Here is a 17995-nt window from a genome sequence, read left to right on the forward strand (position 1 = left end):
GGAGCGTGAGCGTGAGAGAGAAGCAGAAAGAGCTGCGGTAAGTTCGGTTCTGGTTCAGAGTTGGGTAAGGGAATTGATGGCTGGATCTGACCTGGATGGTGACTGCAGGATGCAGATTCCCAGGAGCACTTCAATCCTGTCCAGTCAGGGGTCTCTGAGCATGGAGCTGTGTGTGTGTTCTGAGCACCTCCCAACCATCCTGGGGCTGTCTTCTCTTAAAAGGAAATGCAGAGTTTCTGCCCCTGGTCTGGTTGTGTGGGAAGCCAGAGCAGCTGGGGAGAACTAGGCCAAGTGTTGACATTTAACTTGCAGTAGGAGAACACTGTGCAGATACAATGAATGCCCTTGTGTCCCTTGCACTACAGTGCAGGCCCACGAGTGCTGTCTCCTGAAGAGGGGCTGAGACAGAGGGGAGGTGTGTGTGTGTGTGTGTCTGAGGTGCTCTAAGCCGAGTGTGCTGAACTGAGATCTCTCCCTGTTGTGTGCAGCAGAAGGTGTCCAGCTCCTCCCACGAGGGCCGTCTCGGCGAGTCCCAGCTCAGCGGGCCAGCCCACATGAGGCCTTCCTTCGAGCCCCCCCCGACCACCATCGCGGCGGTGCCCCCCTACATCGGGCCGGACACGCCGGCGCTACGGACGCTGAGCGAGTACGCGCGGCCCCACGTCATGTCCCCGACCAACCGCAACCACCCCTTCTTCGTGCCCCTCAACCCCACGGATCCGCTGCTGGCCTACCACATGCCCGGCCTCTACAACGTGGATCCCGCCATCCGCGAGCGGGAGCTGCGCGAGCGCGAGATCCGCGAGCGCGAGATCCGCGAGCGGGAGCTGAGGGAGAGGATGAAGCCCGGCTTTGAGGTGAAGCCACCGGAGCTGGACGCGCTGCACCCGGCCACCAACCCCATGGAGCATTTCGCCAGGCACGGGGCACTGACTATCCCACCCACGGCGGGGCCTCACCCCTTCGCCTCCTTCCACCCGGGGCTGAACCCCCTGGAGAGAGAGAGACTGGCGCTGGCGGGGCCGCAGCTGCGGCCGGAGATGAGCTACCCGGACAGGCTGGCGGCCGAGCGCATCCACGCCGAGCGCATGGCCTCGCTCACCAACGACCCCCTGGCGCGGCTGCAGATGTTCAACGTCACCCCCCACCACCACCAACACTCACACATACACTCGCATCTACACCTACACCAGCAGGACCCCCTACACCAAGGTGAGCCCCGGCAGGTGGGCACTTCCCTAGGGAGCATCCCCCTGTTCAGTCTGCCCGGAACAGGCCCACTCTGACCCTGGAACTCAGATTGCTAAAGCCCTGTTTTCATGTCCATGTTGTGGTTGTGTGGTAACTGAAATGCAGGTGTTTTTTGTGGGAGTGATGCAGGATGGTAACGCCACAGTGGTCTTCGTTCAGACTCTCACTGTGAAAGGTTTGCTGGTTTGTTGTGGGTTGGTTTTTTTCAGTGCTGCTGTCCTAGGGCAGCACCTTACAGTGGTAATAATTCATAGTCTCAGAAATGAGTCTGTGCCTGCTCATTTCTAAAGCAAGATACATGGTTACTCCTCTAGAGGTCTGGAGTCCTGGAGATGAGGCACTTAGCAGAAGTTTTCAGATTTTCTGGTGACAGGCAGGAGAGAACATGGCAAGCCAGGCACCAGGTGCTGCACCTGCCAAGTAAGGGGGGGGAAAAAAGTCAGAGTACCTAAAATGCAGGTTCTGGTGTCTGGCTACTAATGCAGTTTGTGCAAGCTAATGTAGCATACTTCACCCTGGAGCAGTGTGCATTAAATGTGCTGGGATGCCTTCTCTCTTGGAGTTGGAGGGAATGTGAGTGCTGTTGCAGAGGCCAGATTGCACAGCAAGGAAATCAGCAGGGTGCTGTGAGATTCTTAAGGGCTGGGGGGTTGCAGGTAGGAGATGGTAGTGCTGGATATCAGCATTCCTGAAGCTCTTGGCTGTGGACAGGGGCTGAGGCTCACTGCAGAAGTCACAGGTGGGCTCAGTTGGAGGCAGGTTTGCAAACCTTCCCTGACAGCAGAGGAAATGTGACACAGGCCGGGTCTGTCCAAGGATTCTGTTGCCAGGTAAGTCAGCCACTGAGCACCTCTGTGCAGGTAAGTCTAGGTGCTCCCCTGGTACTCGTTCTGGACAAAAACATGGCTTGTACATTGTCCCAGTCCAGAGAGAGGCTGGTGCAGACACAGCCAGCTCAGTTCACTGCCAAGTCTCTGTGTGTATTTGAGAAGTAATTTGGCTTTGTGCTTTGCCAGGTTCAAATACAGTGAGGGGCTCTTGGGTGTCTCCAAGTGGCTCCTCTGGTGCTTAAGGCTGTTATAACCTGTGTGTCTCTGGGGAAGAATAGAGGCTAGAATGACCCCACATTTCTGCTGTGCAGCAGCTGAGGAAGTTGTTTGGCTTTGTATTCCTTTCCCTGGCGCTTACTCTGCAGTCTCAGGCAGCTGATGGATGCTTTTCTCTCCTTCTCTCTCAGGCTCAGCAGGACCTGTTCATCCACTGGTGGATCCTTTAGCAGCTGGACCCCACTTGGCACGTTTTCCCTACCCACCCGGGACCATCCCCAACCCATTGCTAGGGCAGCCACCTCACGAGCATGAAATGCTCCGACATCCAGTCTTTGGTGAGAGCATTTTATGGTCCTTTGCAGGGGTTGGCTTTGATCTGAAATGTCATCTTTTCCTGTGGGGTTTAGCATTTCTTGGTGGGGGGAGCTGAGCTGTGACTTCAGGTGGTTGTGGTGGTTTGTTGGGACAAACAAGAGTGTGAACGTGGTCCCTGTCTCCCAGGTACTCCCTACCCTCGGGATCTGCCTGGTGCCATTCCACCTCCCATGTCAGCAGCCCACCAGCTGCAGGCCATGCACGCCCAGTCTGCAGAGCTGCAAAGACTGGCAATGGAGCAGCAGTGGTTGCACGGGCACCCTCACATGCACGGTGGGCACCTACCCAGTCAGGAAGATTATTACAGGTGAGAGTGCAATGAGGGCTTTTGGGGACCTGGGAATTCCATCATATTTCTCCACATTCCTTCTTTTTTCCTCCGAATTTTCACCTTTCTTGCTGTGTGCTGAGCCCTGATGCAGTTACAGGTGAAGCTGTGCTGAGACCTGATTTGGGCAGGTGGGAAGCGAGGTCCAAATTCCTGGCACAGGATGAGAGTGGTTGAGTCTCCTATTGCAGAATCCCCTCTGATTGGGGTTTTTATTGGGATACTTGCTGCAACTGCTGCTTCCACATCTCTGCCTCTTCCATGAGAACAGTGGAGGAGGGTGGGCAGAGCTTTATGGAGGAGAACGGGAGGAGTTCAGTGACCGTGCTCACATATGGGGGTACCCTGTGCTGGGACAGTGCCTGGGGCTGGTGCTTAGAGCTCACAACCTGCAGCCCCCGTTCCTGCAGAGGCGAGCAGGAGGGCAGAGCTGTTTGCCAAGTGTCTGACACCTCTTTTGTTGTGTTAAAATGAGTTTTCTTTCTCTTGCAGTCGACTGAAAAAAGAAGGCGACAAACAGTTGTAATAAATTATTTATTTGTAACGCTGGCTATGGAAACCCCAGTCCTTGGGAAGGAGTGGAACATTTTTACATACGAGAAGAGCTACAAAAGGAAAAGAATATCTTATAAAGATTTCTTTATATATTTAAAACAGAAGCAACCACCCAACAAGTAGAGACTTATCAGCATAGTGTTCATTTGTAGAGAAGATTTCTCAAGACTGGTGTGGGTCTCCCTGCATGAAAACGTATTCAGAAGCCTATTGGAAATACAGGACTGTGTGGAATATTCAGAGAACTTCCTGCAATCTTGGTTTTTTTTTTTTTTCCTTTTCTTATCTTACTAGTTTGTTTTCAGTAGGTGCTAGAATCAGGTTCACAACACAAGTCACTGTGCGTGAAGGGACACTCAATGCATCTATAGGTAATTAAAAAAAAAAACAAGGATTGCAAGTAGGTGACATAACAAGCTCTGAATCCAAGTGCTATAATAATAAAAAATCTACTTTTATTTTAATACATTGTAGGAAATCTTCATAATTTTAAAGAGAGCTCAGTTCTGCAGCATGGCTTTTTAAGTCTGTAAATAACTTTTTTTGGGTAGAGGGGAGAAACAAAACAAAACAAACTCCAGAAACGTTTATCTTGATTTTCAGTAACATCACAAATTGTGAATTCCTACCTGGTATTGACAGAATACAGAGTTGATTTTTTAATAAAAAATATATATATAATTATCCCTTTAATTAAAGGGAATGATGGGTATCAATAATTTCAAATGGGTAAAAGCTTGAAATTTGGTTTGATATCAACAATAAGCATTAAAGGGATTTGCAGGGATAATGTTGCAAATGACTGTTTCTGTTCTTGGTTTTTTGGTTGGTTTGGTTGTTCAGGGGTTTTTGTTTGTGTTCCATCTCTCTGTTCTGCAGCTGATTTTGTTGAGTTGGGTTTCTCAGCAGCACAGATGTCCCTTGGACCCCGCTGACCCTTTTGATGCCGCCTTCAACGGTTCATTTTCAGTGTGGCCATAAAACACTTCTTTCCTGTGACCTTTTGAAACTTAATCCAGCTACACTGGGCTTAGACTTTGGGCAGAAAGTTCAGAGAAATAATCTCTTCTACAAATCTCTTTCTAAAGATGTTCCATGGCTCAGACTAGTGCAGCCAGAGCTTTGTATGCATGTGCATACTTTTGGAGGACGTGCTTTTCCTGGCCTGCTGTTGATAAGTTCTTAAGAAAGGTGTACTTGGCAACTCAGTGTTCTTAAAGTTGTGTTGCAAAAACCAGTCTGTTTTTCTCTTTGACTGTTTAAGTTTGGGTTTTATAAGCAAAAACTGTTTAACTGCCACCAGTGTTCTGTACCTCAGGAACTGACTGCTCTGGGATGAACGGGATCCAGGGACAGTAACATTTACTGCCTCCCAGCACCACGGTCCCTGCAGGGTAACTCCCTGGATGGGGAGAGGAGAGGAATACACAGTGAGCCAGTGAGCATTAATGGAGACAGCTCTGCTTACTAGGAAGGTTTTTTACATTTTTTCCCCCAGTTTTGCCACGGTTTTTCTTTGCTGGAGCAACCAATGGACATCTGAATCTGCTGGTCATTTATTTCTGCTGGTGCACAACTCCCCCCATCCTCTCTCTCCACTCACGAGTGCTCTCTGCTGTTGTAGCCTGTTCAGTGTGATGGTTGTGTCCTAGGACTGTACTGAGCCACGTCTGATAAAGTTGTAGTTAATCAGCTACAGGCACAGTGCTCGTCCACCTCCTGCTGCTCAGCCCAGAGCTGCTGTCAGACAATTCACCAGTTAAAAATGTGTGTTCCACGCCCACTAAGGCAAGAGTAGAGGGGAGAGCAGGGGATTTTTAAGCTGATCTTCCCTTGTTGCTGCCCTCCATTGTAGATTTCTCAGTGCTAAAGCCCTGCTATGGTGTTGAATCAGTCCAGCTGCTGTGTTTAACTCTGGGTGAAGGTGTTGGGAGGGACAGGTTGGGTTTCTGAGGTGGGGAACCATGAGGTCAGTCCAGAATTGAGGGAGGTGAAGCCCTTGTCCGTGGCTGTGGGCAGTGATGGGGTGGGTGAAAGGTTTCCTTATGGGAACAGGGTTTGTTTTTGCTCCCAGCTGAGCAGCCAGGAGGATGGGCCTGCTCAGCAAGTGCCTCAGTTTGCTTTAAAGGTCTCATTAGGCACATTTCAGTTCAATCTCTTCCCTCCTTTTTTTTTTTTTTTTTACCATGTGGAATTGGGGAGTTTGGGGAAGTTCAGCCACTTTGGCAGTTTCTTCTGATCCTTCTCTTGCTGTTTTTTAGCCATAGTTCTTCAGAAGAAGTAAAAGCTAATTCCCTCCAGTGGTCCTCTCTGTATTCCTTATTTTTCAGCTGAAGTTGCAGTCTGTTCTAAAGCTGTTCATTCAGATATATATTTTTTTTTTCCCAGAAGAGCATTCTAATAATTTATGGGAGGTTTTTTTGTTCACATCATTCAGCAAATAAGCACTGAAATTCTTCCATTTTAGCCCAATGATTAACTACAACTTTACCTGCAGTGGCTCTTGAAGCCATCTCGGTGTTCGATGCCCTGTTAAAAAACAACCCAGACCTTCTGATTTTCTTTCAAGAAATCTCTCTTAATTTTTCCTCTGTTCCGAAAGTTAATTTTTAAATTTTGCTTTAGTGTTTTTGAAACGTCTCTCTTGTTCTATGTCGTCATGGTTGAGCTTGTTTCACTGCACCGTTAAAGCAGAGTGTACATTCTGACTGCTACATTTATATATATCTTGAAGCTTAATGTATATATGAGTAGTTTGCCATGGGATAACACAGTGTAAACAGAGTAGAAACCCAGAAATCGTGACTTCTGTGTTCTCTCCATTTGAGTATTTTGTAATTTTTTTGAAATATTTGTGGACATAAATAAAACCAAGCTACACTACAGCAGCCAGGTTTTGCCTGCAAGTGGAATGTGTCTCTTGATTGTTGTTAGTGGGAGAGGAGTTACTTTTATCTGGGATAGTGTGGGATGCTGGCATGGCCACCTTGTCTGGTTCAAACATGTCTTTTCTTGGCTTTATTTTTTCCCTCTCTGAGATAATTCTGGTTTTAATACACAAACACCAGCATCATGTCCAGTTCCAGTTCTGCATCCTTGAGGCACATTGCTGCTCTACTGCCTCATTTTCAGTATAACACACTGTGTATACCCCAGCAGCTGCATTTTTGGGAATTGTTTTTCCTAAGAGATGTTGTTTGTGCCAGTAGAATCATGTTGAACACAACTGATCCAGAGCTGGCAAGAGGCGCCTTCCAAAGGGATAATTGCAGAGAGGGAGATGCACAGTAACTCATTGTCTGTTCATTGTCTTCTGGAAAGCTAAAATTTGCCTTTGAATTCCATCAAGTTGTGTTCGTGTCCACTGTGGCGCCTCCACCAGGGATTGCAGCGTGACTGGTGAGTGCTCAGGACTTTGAGCTGGTGATAATCAGCATCTCCAGAACTCGGGGAGGTGTTGGGAGGGCACAGAGAGCAGAATAAATGTTTCTCAGAAGGGAGGTGGGAAGGTTCGTTCTTGGGTCTGGTTCTGCTTGGGTTTTGCTGTGTGATTTTTCAGAAATAGGTGCTTTGGCTCCAGTTCAGGGTAATTGGTGCTCTGGGCACAGTGAGAGGAGGGTCCTGGTGTTGGAGTGTGCTTGGGGCAGGCCGATAAGGCTTCATGACAAATGGCATGAGAGGCTGCTCTATTTATACCCCGTGGCATTTTATGAGGGGAAGGTCAGCTCTTGTCTACTGGAAATAGCTTCTGAAAGTGCTTTTTTTGAGCCTGGCTTGAACATGTGCTATTTATTTTGACATTTCTTTTTTAATTCCTTGTACTTAATGTAGAACTTGAGTGGGCTCAAGCTGCCCTGTCCTGCTTAACAGGTTCTAAGTTTCCAGACTTAAAATGATGCATTCCGCAGGGACGGGGCTGCAGAGGATTTTTACTACTGGATGAATTGAACAATGCAGTTCTTCCACTGTGGCTCTGTGTTAACGGGGTCGTGCCACGGCAGGGTGGGAGCTGGAAGCCATCGGTTGTGTGGCTTTGTCGCCTGCACACTGCCCGAGTTCCTGTGAGGCCGTGTCGGCTCCAGCAGCACGGATGGGATTTGATCCTTCCCAGGCCGTGGATCCCCTTCAGAATGCCATGGAATGGGTTGGGTTGGAAGGGACCTTAGAGACCATCTCGTTCCAGTCCCCACCATGGGCAGGGAACCTGCTTTTCCCACCTGGATTGGTTCAGGGATTTAACGAGGAGACGAGGGAAAGTCAGGTGGTTCCAGTGCCAGGTGAGGAGGAGAGGCCACTCGGAGGAGACGAGGGAAAGTCAGGTGGTGTGAGGGGTTCCAGTGCCAGGTGAGGAGGAGAGGCCACTCAGGTGGTGTTCGTTGGGAGATTTTGGCACTTTTGAAGCCCTAAAGCTGCTTGGGGGAGCTGGGAGTGCTCTGAGGCCCCTGAGGGGAGGGCGGGGCGGGGTGGGGCGGGGCCTAGCGCCTGAGGGATTCCAGAAGGTTCTGGAAGAGCCGAGTGAAGGCTTCAGGTGGAGACTTTTTCCTGCTGTGCCCGGAGAAGGTGAGAGGAGGGTGGTGGAGGGATTTGGGGGTGGCTGAAGAGAACCTTGGGGTTCCTTGTCCCTCAGTGCTCCTCAGTCCCACCTCCCTGGTGGTGCCCCTGTGTCCCCAGGTCAGCCCAGGCCCTCACCCAGGGGCTTTCTGTCCTCTGGCTGTGTGGCTGCACAGGTGCTCATCCCTGTGTCCCAGGCATGATCCTGCATGAAAATCCTGGGTTGTGTTCCTGTGAGCCTGAAAAAGCCCTGCTGGGTTCGTGTTGGGTCCATCCTGAGGGTGGGATCTGAAGGAGGGAAGAGCCTTTGAGGGGGCCCTGCATGTCCAAGTCAGCCTTTGCAATCTGCTGTGCTGCTCGTGTGCTTCTTTAATTCAACCTGATTTTTCTCGTGGTGTTGAGTTTGCAAAACCAAACTGGAGCAAAACATAACAGCAACATAATGCAAACTACAGATCCCACGTGGACAATTTAGCCCGGTTATTTTTTTTTTCTTGGCAAATGCTGATCTCTGTAGAAGTGGTAACTTGGCCCTTGCAAATTCAGCTGCACTTTCCCTCTTTCTCCCTAGACAAATACCCAGTGAAGGAATCTGGCAAAACAATAATCTGCATGAACTCTCAGGTGTTTTTACAAAACTGAATTCTAGAATGGTCACTTGTGACACCTGAATGTTGATGCAGTGCAGGTTTCTGACACAATATGAGCATGTCTTCCTTGGGCCTCACAAATGAGAGAAATGAGTCTTCACAATAAATACTGATCATATCCATTTTCTGGTCAGATGAGTAATGGGAAAGGCTAGGGAAAAGACACCATAAGACAGCACTTAATGAGTGGAGGACACTTGGCAGGTAGGAGTCACATCCAGGACAGGGGTTTGATTGTTGTTTTCTGCATCTCAGGTTTTTAAAGTCAGAGTATGTAAATTTTTGGACATTAAATCAAGCCCAGCTTCATGGTAAGCACAAATAACTTTCCTGTTAATTAATATTAACGCAGTAGTGTGCTTTCCCAAGCACCAGAGCACCCTTGGGTAGCTCAGGAGTTGTCAAAGACATGGAAAGATTGAAGTGATTGGTCCTGTTGCCTGTTCTGTTACTCTGGGTGACTTTGTTGTGTCTTTCCAGTTTCTGAATCCTGTTGCAATTCCATTTCACCATTTGTTAGCTCTTTAAATATTTGTCCAGTGTCCTTACCCGTGGCAATGTTGCCCAGAAGGGACATTCTCCACAGAGGTGCTGCTTGTGAGTGCTCCTGTGTCTCGCTGTGGCTGTGAGGTTCAGTTCCCTGCACCAGAGAACGTGCGTTAGGGAGAGAAATCACGGGATAAATTGATGGGCTGGCCTTGGAAAACAGCTCGGTGTGATGTCAGGGGAGTTGTATTTCACTTTGCCTGGGGTCTTGGTTCTGCTTATAACAGTCTATTAGTCAAATCTGGAGGATGGAAATTTCTCTGGCCTTGCAGCTTGTTGGGATGAACCCTAATTACAAAGTCTGGGCAGTTGTGAGGAATCTGCTGTTCTTGCCCTGGTAACGTGGCTGAATTTGAGCTTTCAAAATGCCCTGGGGGGTTTTTCCTTCCTCTAAGTTGGATTGTTTTAGTGTCATCCAGCTGTCACTTTTATCCTTCTCTCTAGTTCATTCCTTCACAGCTTAATGCTTTTTATAGAGTGGCAAATAAAATGGACATCAGTAGCAGTGTTTTGAGAAGTGCAAGAGGATGCTCAGTAGCAAAGGAGTAAAGGAACACACCACCCAATTTCCCTGCAAAGCTCCAGCCCCTGATAATCCTGAGGGTTTGCCACAGAGGGAGTGTCCGTGACAATTAATGGAAGCTGAGGTTTAACAGAGGGAGTGTGATGGTCAAAGTGTCCATTTTGAAATACATTCATTCCCTGGGTGCTGCTAATTTTCGCCATGAGAGGGCTCACACAGTCCTCAATTTCACACTGACCATGCTGTGATTTTGTCCACGGTCAGTACTGAAGCAAAGAACTGAGCTTTTCGTTCCCCAGGTGTTTCACAGGCTCAGAATGTAACGAAGTGAGCAAGGGCTGGAGGCAGAGCCCGCGCTGTCTGTGCTGGTGTCTCAGTGTTTCACAGCAGCGCTGAGTGCAGTGCAGGGCCGGGGTGTGAGGGATGGAGCCCTGCACAGCTGGGATGGAGCCTCCGGAGCTGTTTGGTGCACACAGAACACGGCACTCCGCACTGGAGAAACAGCTGCTTTCCAGCCCAGCTCCTCGCAGGTTCTCCCTGATGTGATGTCTCTGCTTCCACATTCCTTTGCTGCGCATTGTGTGATTCCAGACTACAGCATTCAGGAGGATTGTAGAAACAAATTCTCCCTTTTCCTTTTTTGTTATTTAAAGCAAAGCTCCTTGGCTTCGCTGGTTTCTTCTGGAGACAGTACCTGGGGCCAGAAACCGTCGGCAGGTGTTGTGACAGAAATGCCTTCATCTAAATGTAAATGTTGCTGCCCTGCCTCAGGCTGCCTTTAAGAGGCTTTTTCTGTGGGAAGCAGCTACTGAAGTAATGGTCCCAATCAATTTATTCATGTCAATAAAAGGTCTTTTATATGCTTATTTGAAATGTATTGTTCTGGGCTGATAGGACCACGTTTGTTTTTTAAGCGGGTGTGTCAGATGGAGTGAGAAATAGGGAGCGTGAAGGAGAAGAAATCGTGTAGGCCTGGTTACAGCTGGGGGGAGTCACAGCCTGGGGTCTGGAGCGAAAAGGGTGGAAAGAACGAAGGTGCCTCAGTAGGGGGACACAAGGAAATAGCAGAGAACTCCCAGTGCTCCTCCCAGAGCCTGGGACAGACTTAGATTGGGTTGGGGTTGAGTAAAGGAGTTCAACACAACATAGAGGGAGAGATTTTCTGAGTCACCCGAGTGCAGAAACATCTGCTTGTACACCTTGGACAGAGCTTGACATTCTCTAACCCCACCCCTCCTGTCTGCTTAAAAGGGAAAGCGGGTAAGAGCAGCCACACCAAACTGCAAAATACAACTTTTTTTACATCTTTTGTACTCCACATTGAAGTGTGAATTCTGTCGGAGCATCTCCTGGCAGCACCACCCATGAGCGGGGCTTTATATGTCTGTATATAATTTTCTTTTGACTTGGGCTTCAGTTTGGGGTAAGCTGAGTATGTGTTCTAACAGCCAGAGGCTAATGGGCACAGGCAGGTGTTGATGGCAATTTTCACTGCTCTGCCCATGGAGCTCGGTTGTGTAATCCTGCCTGCAACTCCAGGCTTTTATTTCTCTCCAGTAGCAGTTTGGCATTGGTGACAAATTACTTAATGGCCCATTGAAGGATAAATCTGTCCCCCGATGGGCGATGCCTCTGCCAATCTGTCCAGGTGCAGTTTGGTTCTGCCACCAGTCCCGGGGCTGCTGGTGCTCTACCTTGTCTTCCCCGTGTACTGAACAGAGGTAAAGGTTCTTACTGGCTCTAAATTACAGCTTTGTTCTTTCAAAAGAGCTTTGAACAGATGGATTTCCACTATTTGTGTTTGTGCAATAGAGATGGAAGAGAACTTAGTAAAGGGTTTTGAGAGTCTTGAATCCTAATGGCTCCAGGATTTGTAACTGCAGTGCCATAATTTCAGTGTGATTTGAACCTGGGCTGCTGGGGCTATTTACGCCTTCTGTTCTGTCCTGTAGTTCCGTGCTGTGGAGCCTTGGAGGAGGCAGTGAGAGAGTGCTGGAGTCCCTCCAGTGCTGTTCTCCACTGCTCCTGACCTGTGCCAGGTGGGAGCACGAGCCCCACCAAGGAGGAGACGCTGCCGGGGTCAGCTGGATTTACCTGGAGTGATGGAGAGCAACGCTCACAGCATCCTGAAGGTGAGAGCCCGGTGAGACAAGAGCTTGTTTGCACAGGCTGTGGCACGGCCACAGTCCTGTTCTCTGGGACACCCCAGAGGAGGAGCTGAGCCTGGGCTGCGACATTTGGAAAGCGACATTTGGGCTCGTCCTTCTTCCATTATTGCTTGTTCTGTCCAAGCCTTTGTAATGCATCAGGTCTCTTACAAAGACGTCTCCTATCGGCTGAGGAATGTTAAACAGGCGTCTCAGCTCTGTCCTCAGAGCCCTGGGTGTGGGATTCCTCCTTTTTAATCAGCTGTCTAACACACTGCCCGGTGGATTTTCACCCGTGCCAGACCCAGCTCTGGGTACTGTAGAACAGACACTCTGTGTCTGGCTGAGCCTCCAGGGCTTGTCTGGCTGATTTTTATTTACAAGAGTGCAAATAAGTAAACATGAACTGTTGGCTGATGGCCCTGGCGTGCATTCCTGTGCCCAGCGGGACTGCAGGGACTTGGCAAAGCCGCCTTTAGGATGCCTCTGGCTACTGGAGTGCCGGCCCTGGGCAGGGAAACTCCCTCATCCCCCCTGGGGGTGAGGGGCGGGAGGGGAAGGACAGTGGCATGACAGGAGCCATCGTCCCCAGGAGGACCAGGGGGTGTGAGTAGGCTTGAGCTAAACAATTGTCCCGACTGCAGCTCTTGGTGTGATGGGAGAGTGGGGCACTGACCGGGGCACTGACCCGGGCACGGACCCGCTCCCTCCCACCCCAGGGGTGGCCGGGGCTGTCCCTGTGCCCCGGGAGCGCCCGGGTGCCGCTGCAGGATTTGCCACAGGATGGCAGCAGATTCTCGGGAAAAAGAAATCCAACCCTCGCGCATCCCTGCTTGAGGAGCTCGCGGAAAGCAGAGACTTCCCCAAGCAGGGAAGCCGAGGCGTCCTCATAGGGGGAGAGCCCGGTGGGATCCGGGGCACCTGCTCCCACCCAGCACTGCAGGGCTGTGGCTTTCCTTGGGTTTCTTTCGGTTTGCAAATATAAATTCCTGTGCCGAAACTTTCCAGCTGCTGCTTCCCCCTCTTTCCCCCTCCTGGGTGGGCACCTTTTGGCTTTATCTGGCCGCGCAGAGTGGCACCAACTCTGTTTTACTTTCCTTGTTCCAAGTTAGGGGCTGGGAGACCCAGACCTTTGGAGGGAGCTGCTCCGTGCATGTGTGCACTTTTCTGTCCCGGGGGAATGCGGGCCGGGAATTCCTGTCCGGGCTGCTGACAGCTGTGTGGCCGTGTGTGACTGCACCGCTCCTGCTGCCGCCGTGCCCCTCCCTCCGAGCGCTGCCTGGGATGCCTTCTATGGACACGGGGATATAAACACAAGGCAGCTGTGCTGGGAGTATTTGTTTCTTTTAGATGGCCTCCACTCCTGAACTTGAAAAATACACAAGCCATGCAATAATATTTAGTATAACCACCCAGCTCTCAGCAGCCCTCTTCTTCCACACAGCGGCTGGGAGGTGGCACAAGGAGTTTTCTCCTGGATTGCTTGGCTTCCTCGGTTGGGCTGTGCCAGGCTCTGAGAGGGAGCCTTTGGGGGGTGCCAGATTGGCTGTCAGGGCTTGTCCTGGAGGTGTCATTTATCAGGCAGATGTGCCGAGGTGATCAATGGCCTTGTCAGACAGTGTTGGGCAGCCAGGGCTGGGCTCTGCTGCACTGGCAGAGCACGGGGTGCACAGAATGGGAGAGCTCAGAGAGAGGTGTGGGGGCTTCCTGCTGCTCCAGACCTGCTCTAGCAGGAGCTGCGCTGCCCCAAACGTGTCGTGGTTATCACACTGTGGGGATGTGACCTGGTCACAAACACCATGAACCTCCCTGCTGAGATGTTTCAGTCCAAATCACAGCCTGGATCTTGGCACAACAAAGATCATTGCAAATCAGAACCTCCTCTGTGCTCAGCAGTGAGGGCAGGTTCAGGTGGCAGCCAAGTTCCCTGGCCGTGTCAGGAGCTGCTGTGTGCATTGGTAAAGTCTGTGGTGATCAAATGAATCCCAGCCAAGCTGAAATCAATCAGGAGGAACCCAAATCAAACCACCTGAAATGCTTCACAAATGGATGTGGAATGGGGCAGCATTGCTAAGGGAGCCTCCTTTGGATTTCATGTCCTCGCAGCCAGATGTTAAACTTCTCCCTGGCGGCCCTGCCAAGAATGCAGGACAGTTCCAGCCATGCCCTTTGATATTTAGCATCTCCTGTGCTACAGGCCGTGTTTGTAAAGTGAGAAAGAGCAAGACCCTTGGCCTTCTGCCCAGCATGTGCGTGGCAGGCAGCTTTTATTCTCAGTGCAGCCTTTGGTGAGGAGATAAAGGGCAGCCCCCAGGTGCCAGGGGGAGCAGAGCTCCTCACCCAGCACCGGGCCTGTGCCTTCCTGCTCTTAACCTGCCAGGGCTCTCCTGCCAAAAGGGGTTTGGCTCCAATCACTCCTGTGTTTTTTCCTGGGAAGAACTGCTCTGTGGGCTCACTCGAGTCCATCCTGCACCTCAGCTGCCCAGCTCCTCATCTTTTGCTGGTGGGGAACAACTCACTTGTGTCTCTCTGGATGCTTGAGGAGGAATGAAGGGATTTATGACCTTCTCCCCTACTCCCCATCCACCTCTACTGTTTTCCTCCCCCTTCACCACTGCCTTCCCAGAACTGGAAGGTCAGAAGTTTAAATCCTATTTTGAGCAACTCCTGAGTTGCTACCAGCTTCTATACGTAGCTTCTTCTGGTTAAATTTTATTTATTGCCCTGGAAATGAGCCTATTTTAATACCTTCTTCATGTATCCATATGTAAAACATCTATAGAATGGCCTCCTGTAAGTTGCCCTGCCTGTATTGACATGTAGGGATGGCCAAGCTATTCTTGTCTTTTTTAATAGCTGAGAAACGGCTGCTGTTAATTCTGTGTGATGACTGAGTTCACTGGCTGAAGTGCAGCTCTCTGCTCACTTGTCTGAGCTCTCCTGTACTGTAAATACTTTTTTCAGTATGAAAGTCCTTTCTGCCGTTTCTGATGTCCCTGGTCCAATGGCAATATTGATTTCTTACATGCAGTGAACAAGATTTACTGCTTATCTTCTGGAGACATTTCCTTGGACTGCGCTCCATCGTTCTTGCTTCCAGAACTGCCCTTTCATTTAACTTTTCCTGCAAGGCCCCCAACCACTATTTAGCTCCCCCTTCTCCAATCACAGCTTCACCTCATCTCCACTCTTGTTCAAAGATGCAAAAGAGAGAACCAACCATGAATTCCCCCTGAAATGGAAACCCAAAGTCTGCAATTTCAGCTGGGTAAACTTCTTCCCAGTTTCAAAGGCAGAGAGATGACTTTGAGACCAACAGGGTTCAACCCTGAGCCAGTAATCAGTGCTTGGAAACAGACCAGAGGGAGGGAAGAGGAACAGTTCCCCTTAGGTCTCTTCCTTTGTGTTGCTTTTTCCATGTCAGTACAGAGGCTTGGCCAGTCTGTTGTTATCCTGTGCTTTCAGTGCAGAGCAGTAATGATTCTTCTGATACCTGGACTTGTGGGTAGAATACATCTGTGCGAGTGCTGTGGTCTTTGGGCCGTCTGCATGGACATGGAATGTTTCCTGTGGATTGCAGAGCACATCCATGCTCTGTCTGGATCCGAGCGCACGCAACCTCTGGAGAGACGCCCGGTCTAATTAGCACTGACTGGGGAAGCAGCTCACTTGTCAGGGTGAGGATGCATAAATAAAATATTAGCAAGAGCAGGTGGGTGAGCCCAGAGACACAAACAGGCCTGTGCAAAAGGGTTTTTAGAAAGAAACGCTGTGGGGAGCCCACAGTAAAGGCAAGGCTGTCAAAAATGCACACAATAATCCATTTGCTGCCTGCCCCGGTGGAATGCCCGGGATTATGCAGTCCTGGACTTCTGGGAAATCAATCCCATGCACATGACTGTGCTTCTCTTTTCCCAATAGCAAGGAAGGATTTCAGCACATGTTGGGAAAAGACGTGAGAAGCTTCCCTAACTGGCCTGTGTTCCAGCATTCGTTCCATTCATTAAATGAGCCCTTTAAAGACACTGGTGGAGGTTGTTGATGGTTCAATGCACAGCATGTTTTTATGAGGTTTATCTGCCACTGCTGGCTCAGCCTTTCTCAGTGCTTCAGTTCCTCTTCTGCAGACCTGAGAGTGGTATGAAGTTTGCATTAAGGGTTGTTAAATGCTCTGAAATCTTCAGTGGAAAAGATTCTGAGGGGGCTCAACAAGATTTTGGGAAGCCACGGTGAAAACAGTTTGCCCTTGTGTCCTAAATAAAAAATGTGTTGGATTTTAGTCTGGTTACAAACAGCTTAGGCAAGAATGAAGCAATGTTGAGAGGCTTTGACCTAAAAAACCAAACCCTCTCAGTACTTAAAAAGGGGGTTTTGACCCATTCTTTCTTTTCTCCAGATGTGGAAAACATTAAGGGATGTTTTTGCTTCTGAGAGCTGTGCCTGCTCTGAGAAGCAGCATTAGCACTGGTGCAGGAACCCCAGCTCCTTTCCTAGAGCTGTTCATTCTGTGCTGAGGGGTTTGTTCTGGCTGGGATCAGGCTGCCCCATGCTCTCAGGACTGTCAGGAAAGGCAGTGGTAAAACATTTGCATAAAAGATGTGAAATGCATAAGTTTTGTCTGGATTTTCAGTGTGTAGGTTCCAAAAATGTACAGCTCTAAGGTAAAAATGCTCAGTGTCCCTCAATGCCAGAGATTTGGAGGTGATGGATCCCTGTATTGGCTGCTTGCATGGAGCACCGAGGAGGGGAACTGCTACCGGGGTAGAACAAGGTCAGACAAGTCCTTCTAGGGCAAAAGAGCGCTTAAAAAATCATTTTGGTGCTTAACAGGGAGGCAGTGAAGCGACTAAAAAGCGGGTGTGATATGTTGAGATAATCTAATATAAGAAAGGACCCTGGAGGCAGAAGAAGCCATGGTTAAAACCACCAGCAGCCACTGGAAAGGCTTATCAGGAGCAGCAGGAAGTTGGAATAATCAATCCTGGAAGGAGCACGGTTCTTTGCTGCAGCAGGTAGAGCTATGAAATATTTCACATCTTGGTAATATGACCTGGATTATCCAGAGTCCAGCAGCTGGATAAGACTTAAACCAAACCAGAAACCAAAAAAACCAAAACCAAAATAATAAAAAAGGCCAAAAAAAGAAAAAAGCAACCCTGACTCTCATTAAGGGTCATGTGCCACTTTTCCCAAGAGGTCTCTGAATCCAAATTCTGGAAAGAAAAATACTTTCTAGAGCTCTGCTGGCTAACTGAACAGTTTTCATGTGTCCCGTTAAAATCCAGCCACTGGTGACTCCTGAACTCGGAATCTAAAGCAGAGCATATCGAAACGGGCCTCTGTGATTTGCACCTGGAATTCCCTTAGGACTCCTGAAGATTTGTGGCTTAGGAGTGCAAAGCAAAGATTTGGGTTAACCTTGCCCTCCTCCCACTGCCTCCCAGTTTGGTGCCAGGTTTTCTCTCGAGGTGCTGAGGGCACTGGGTTGTGCTGGAAATGTTTTCAGCCAGCTCAGGCAGGTGAGGACAGCCCTTGCTCCTTTGCACGGGGAGTCTCAGCCTTGTATGCGTGTGACAATATAAATATTTATGTGGGCACAGACCAACAGTTAAATATGTGTGAGCATCTGTGTTCACAAACATAAATACAGGGAAGAGAGATCAGAAAACTTCCTGAGTGAAAGAGCAGGAGACAGACGAGGGAGGGAGGATCTGACTGTGTAGTGCAGAGGTGAAGGAAGCTTTTCCAGGCCTGCTCGAGGAAACATAAGACAAACCATCAGCTTTGGAGCACTGAAAGGCAGGGAGAGCTGGCACACAGCAGCTTTGAGCCAGGGCTCTGATGGTGGCATGACGGAAATGGGACAGAAGTTCAGTGTTACCTCTGGCTGAGCGCAGGATAATGAGGGCACAGACAGCCACGGCTGGGCTCATTAGCCATTCTGCTGCCCAATTAGGCTAGGAGCTAATTGCTCATTAATGAGACCGTACCTGCTGAGGCAGCTGGGCTTCCCTGGAACT

At 49.5% G+C, this 17995-nt stretch overlaps 1 protein-coding gene and 1 long non-coding RNA gene across 2 annotated transcripts in view; both read left to right on the forward strand.

The window, feature by feature from the left end:
• Positions 1-6464, forward strand: part of RERE (arginine-glutamic acid dipeptide repeats) — a 120983-nt gene extending 114519 nt beyond the window's left edge. Inside the window, exons 21-25 of the mRNA XM_017743967.1 lie at positions 5-37; positions 489-1212; positions 2489-2635; positions 2802-2982; positions 3496-6464. Of these exons, the coding sequence (XP_017599456.1) occupies positions 5-37; positions 489-1212; positions 2489-2635; positions 2802-2982; positions 3496-3529 (1119 nt within the window). The 3' untranslated portion in view covers positions 3530-6464. The remainder of the gene's footprint in view (positions 1-4; positions 38-488; positions 1213-2488; positions 2636-2801; positions 2983-3495) is intronic.
• A 1567-nt stretch (positions 6465-8031) lies between these two features.
• The window catches only part of LOC108449066, a 32050-nt gene continuing 22086 nt past the window's right edge, over positions 8032-17995 (forward strand). Inside the window, exons 1-2 of the long non-coding RNA XR_001865166.1 lie at positions 8032-8118; positions 11781-11960. This is a non-coding gene — a long non-coding RNA (uncharacterized LOC108449066). The remainder of the gene's footprint in view (positions 8119-11780; positions 11961-17995) is intronic.

This window comes from Corvus brachyrhynchos, unplaced genomic scaffold (assembly GCF_000691975.1).
Source record: "Corvus brachyrhynchos isolate BGI_N302 unplaced genomic scaffold, ASM69197v1 scaffold68, whole genome shotgun sequence".
Lineage (NCBI taxonomy): Eukaryota > Metazoa > Chordata > Aves > Passeriformes > Corvidae > Corvus > Corvus brachyrhynchos.